Source organism: Apaloderma vittatum, unplaced genomic scaffold (genome assembly GCF_000703405.1).
Source record: "Apaloderma vittatum isolate BGI_N311 unplaced genomic scaffold, ASM70340v1 scaffold10288, whole genome shotgun sequence".
Lineage (NCBI taxonomy): Eukaryota > Metazoa > Chordata > Aves > Trogoniformes > Trogonidae > Apaloderma > Apaloderma vittatum.
Window position 1 is genome coordinate 49,058 of NW_009729094.1, and position 5,116 is coordinate 54,173.

General features: G+C 39.4%; 1 protein-coding gene across 1 annotated transcript in view; it reads left to right on the plus strand.

Annotated features, from left to right (window-relative positions):
* Positions 1–3,151: 3,151 nt before the first annotated feature.
* LOC104277635 (laminin subunit alpha-2-like) overlaps positions 3,152–5,116 on the plus strand; it is a 28,281-nt gene continuing 26,316 nt past the window's right edge. Inside the window, exon 1 of the mRNA XM_009874328.1 lies at positions 3,152–3,383. Within this exon, the coding sequence (XP_009872630.1) occupies positions 3,152–3,383 (232 nt within the window). The remainder of the gene's footprint in view (positions 3,384–5,116) is intronic.

Consider the following 5,116-nt stretch of genomic DNA (forward strand, 5'->3'; position numbering starts at 1 on the left):
GTTTTTGATTCAGTGGGAGTCCTGCCGTGGATGTCGAGATGGGATTTCATCTTTACGTCTATTTTTCCTGTTCTGCTTTGCAAACAACCTTCTGTGACAGCTCTAGGAAAAAGGAAATTCATTACAAAGCTAGGAGAATGCTTATATATTTTATACAATATAATATTGGGGTGAGCCAATAGCAATTTTTTTTCTCTCAGACTGAATCTGGAAAACTGATTGCATTTTGCTGTTAAAATAAACAAAAGCCCTACAGATTCGGATTGCTGTAAGCTGTGGAGAAAGAAGGTAATGTAACTAGATAATCAGTATAACCTTTTTGAGATGCGTCTTCTATTTTGTATGGATTAGAGTTAGCTTTGCTATCAAACTCCCTCAGCTAGGGTTTTGTACCATGTCTTTTGTGACATGGTACATGTCACAAATATGCAGGAACATGTATGTAACATTACTCAGTATGAAGAGAGGGAATTACCTGAAAGTAAAACCAAGCCACCTCTACCATGAAACATCAAAAATGACATTTCCACTTCCTTTGAAAGGAAAAAAGGATGACTACAAACATTACTGTAATGCACATTGGGTTAAGGCAGCTAACATAAATGGGGACCGAAACATTTGTTTTCCGATTTTATTTTCCTCTGGACAAATGGGCTTAGTGTCAGTTTTTTTCAGTCTGTTGTGTCCAGACAGCTATTTCTTCAAAATGAGTTTGTTTTCTAGTTTTATAAAACTCTTCATCTACATTGTGGATAGAGTGCATTAAGTTGTTCCCTGTGGTGCACAGCTGGAAGCTATTCTGTGCTGCAACATTTTGTTTTGTTTTGTCCCAGTTTTTTCTCCCCACTGTGTTCCTCCAGCCTCGCATAGCTCTGTGCTGGAGCAGACAACTCTCTGTTTTTCCAGTGACACTTCTTAGAACATCTGAAATTGACATATTCTCTTTTGTCTTTTTAGTAAAAATTCAGGGGCAAACAGCTCTGCCTGCCTGCATGAACATTTCAAAGTACTCGATAGACTAGGAAGATTGGCTTGAAAAGTTAGACATATTTAGGCAGGCTGTTTTATTTGCTTCTTTGAAGAGACTAGGGATATTTTGAGAAGATTGAAGGAAATATACAGTGCCAAATATTGGTCTGTTTAGAAGAAAGAAGAGGAATACGCAGGTCTTAACAGAGCTTTCTTTGAAGGAGAAAAGCATTTTCTCAGTTCTAATGCTTTAATAAGACACAAAGAAATCCCAGAGTTGGTAAACCAGCATCTGTCTTCTATCTTGGGTGTATTTTAAAAATGCTATTAAAAAACAATTTCTTTTTTAAGTTAACAACATTTTGCTTATGTGTGCAGGGACTGCAATTATTTATATTAATTCTACTCTCAGTAAAATAAGGGGCTGATCTTAATCACTGTGTAATCACAACCTAGGCATTAAATAATACTGAATGCAAACTTTCATGTACCGGCCGTTATCTTTCAAGAGCAGATGTTACAGGGCCTTCTAGCTGTATCTTTGCAGTGGTCTTTCTCCTTCCAATTTTATTCTTTCTTTTCCAGTCTCCCCCACTCAGATGGTTCTTTCCTTCATCTCCAGGCAAAGATCTCTGCTGCTGTTTTCTATCTCCTACTACTAATTGGTGGTTCCTTGTTTCTAACTTGAGGTGGGTGCTTCTTCCTCTGTGTAGCAGCAGAAGCCTAGCAGAGGTTATCATGTTGGCCTTGGTTCCTCACTTGTGATTCCTGCTTCCATTGTAGTGCCAGAGTGTCTTTAGTGAAGTGTTACCCACCAGTTGCTCTGTAGATGTAGGATGCTGATATGTTTGAAATAGTAGTTGCAGCTCTTCATGGGTTATGTGAAGAGAAGAAAAATGTGTCAGAACTGGTAAATGGTAGGAAGACCAACGTACAAGGTGATTATTTTGTTTACATTCGTATCTATTTTCATTACTCCTCCTTTGCTGTAGCTGCTTCTTGATATATTTTAAAAGTAGGTTACCCCAGTGACTATCGCCACTTCATAATGAACCTGTAATCACCATTTGGCAGCTGGAGATACAGTTAATATCTTTGATTTCCCACTAGAATCCCTCCATCCTCTCTCAGCTAGGGAAATCAACTAGGTCTTGCAGTGTGCTCTGAAGGTCAATCAAATAGTGCTATTTGGGAGGAGAGTGATGGTGAGAATGAGATTAAATTCAACAGCTGACAGGCTTTATGAAAATATCTTGTACCTGCTACTTATGTAGCTCATGTGCTTCTGCTGATCTCAACTATTGCAGTAAAGCATGTGGAAAATCTGTCAGTTTGGCGGAGAAGTAGGCAATAGGGCATGACAAAATAGGGCAGGGTGCCAGGCATCAGATTGGTGGGTTTTATTCCACTGATACTCATTGAGTTTATGTGAGCCAGGGATTGCTGAGGAAATTTGAAAAGTACATACATGAAAGCATGTGAAGCTGGGCTGCTGTTTTCCTTTATGCAGTGAGACTGGGGAAGTATAAGAAAATGGATTAGGTAACACTGCTTTGCAGAAAACTGCCAGGAATCACCAGTATCAGAGAATATTCTGCTGTTTCACATGGGCAGCAGTGATAGAGCCAGGAGCTGTCTGAGGAGCTTCCAGAAGGATTACAGAACCCTGGGAGCAGCGGTAAGGGACTCTGGAGCACAGGTAGTTTTTTTCATCAGTTCTCCCAGTCAAAGGGAAGGGGTTTGAAAGGGCTAGATGAATCTGACAAATCAACAATTGGTTACAGGACTGATGCCATAGGCAGGGGTTCAGCTACTTGGACTATGGGACTCAGTTTGAGAAACCTAATGGGGGTTTCTCTGTCAGAGAAGGGGAAGAGCATCTTCGGCCATGGGCTTGCCAAGATGGTGAAGAGGGATTTAAACTAAAGTTGCTGTGGGAGGTGAACCTCAATCCATCCCACTCCTACTAGTTTAGTGCCAGTGTCAGCAAGAGATACCCAGAGCCTGGAAAGAAATCACAGGTCAGCAGGAGAGCACCTGAAGAGCCAACAAAGGAATTCCAACCAGTAAATTACCTTCACTGAGGGCCCAAATTAAATGCCTCTATGCAAATACACATAGCATGGGGAATAAACAAGAGGAGTTAGAGACATATGCATGACTCTTATGACTGGGTATTGGAATGGAAGAATACTGTTTAGGAAGGACAGGCAGGGCAGACAAGGAGAGGCTGTTGCACAATCCAAAGCACAGACAAAGGCTGGGCAATGAGTCCATTGAGAGCAGCCCTGGAGAGAAGGACTTCAAGGTGTTGGTGGGTGAAAAAATCAATATAAGCCAGGAATGTGTGCTCACAGTGAAGAAAGGCAGTCGCATCCTGGGGTGCATCAAGTGTGGCCAGCAGGTTGAGGGAGGTAATTCTCTCCCTTCACTTCACTCTTGTGAGACCCCCACCTGGGTGTCCCCTCGCTGGAAGTATTCAGAGCCAGGTTGGATGGGGCTTTGAGCAACCTGCTCTAGTGGAAACTGTCCATGGCAAGGGGGTTGACGCCAGATAATGTGTAAGGTTCCTTCCAACCCAAACCATTTTATGGTTCAAGGGTTCTATAAAGTAGCCATTAATGAGAATTCTATGGATGCAAGGTAATGATACGAAGTAGGGTAGAGGACAATGGCTAGGGGAAAAAGTGAATATTGGCAAAAATAGTTTCATTAGCAATACCACACAAAATTCAGGTTACAGTTTCTGTTTCATTTTGGGTTCACCTTGATTTTGGGCTATATGTGCTACCAGCCTTAGTAAGAAGCCACCACAGGTGAGAGCTAGTATGGAGGAAAAAGGTGAAAGAAGAGAGGGAGTTAAAACCCTGCCACAGCCAATGATTCAGGGATATTCTGAACTGACAATTGAACACCAAGCCCTTCATATGTAACAGGCTCAGATAAAACCTTGTTCAATTTAATTGGTTTTTAATCCAATCCTACTTTTGAAATAAGTATATTTTCTTACAGAATTCATGTATTCTAGAATTTAATTTCTGTCACACTGAAACACATTTCTATTTATAAACAGACAAAAAATTCCATTCAGTGAAGAAAACTTCTGTGTGATAAGTTGATCCAGCACCCTCAGTTCATGGTAGAAGCGTAGCTAAACCTACCATGTTTGCTTACAGATGATCACTTACTAAACTCATTTATGTTTCTATATGCAGTTATTTCATTTTATAAATTTCAAAATAATTTATTTTCTCAATAGAAGACTCATAGCCTATTAATGTCCACATTCAGAAGCTGATCCACGGCTGTGGTGTCGTCACACTTTTCTTTATCATTTTTAGTTCGATCATGTTTTTTGGAGATGCTGTCATTATGGCTGGATTTATGAGATAATGTAATGACATTTTGATTCTATTCCTTGAGCTAATATTTTCATTGAAATATCCATAACTCCTCTTTCAGGAGTCATAATAGATAGTGCAGTGCCTGTTGTATTTCCCCCCTGTATATTAATTTCCATTCCATTTCCATTTCATCTGCCATTTTATTGTTGCTATGCTGTAAATTTTTTCTACCATTCTATGTGGTCTGTCATTATTTTGATTATCCTGAATAATTTCTGTCATCAATAAACACGTTGTTTCTTACCATCTTTACAAATTACTTAGGTAACTCTTGAACAAAATAGGATTCAGTAAAGATTACTGTTGTTTTCCAGGGTTGTTCCCCATTTTCTTTGTTGTTGTTGTTCTGGTTATGGCATGAGAAGTCATTCACTCATGTCATGATAGCTTAGTTCTTTTAATGGTCTTTGCAGAATCTTGTCAAAAGCTTGCTGTTAATTTAAGTATGTTGAATCCAGTGAATCGCTTACACCTATATGTTTGCCAACGTCTACAAAGAACTTTAATATTGAAAGGGATGACTTGTGAGGCCTCTGAAAAAAAACAATCCCAAACATCCACTATTTTTTCTCTTTGAGACAGATCTGCTTTGATCCAGGAATCATTTAAAAAACTATATAATTTAACATAATTTAATGTAATTTAATGTAATTAGCCCTTTGGTGCCGCAACCTACTTAACTAGAACAGTGGCAGTGTAAAACTTGAGTACATCGGAGTTTGTAGGCAAAAATTCGCTATTCC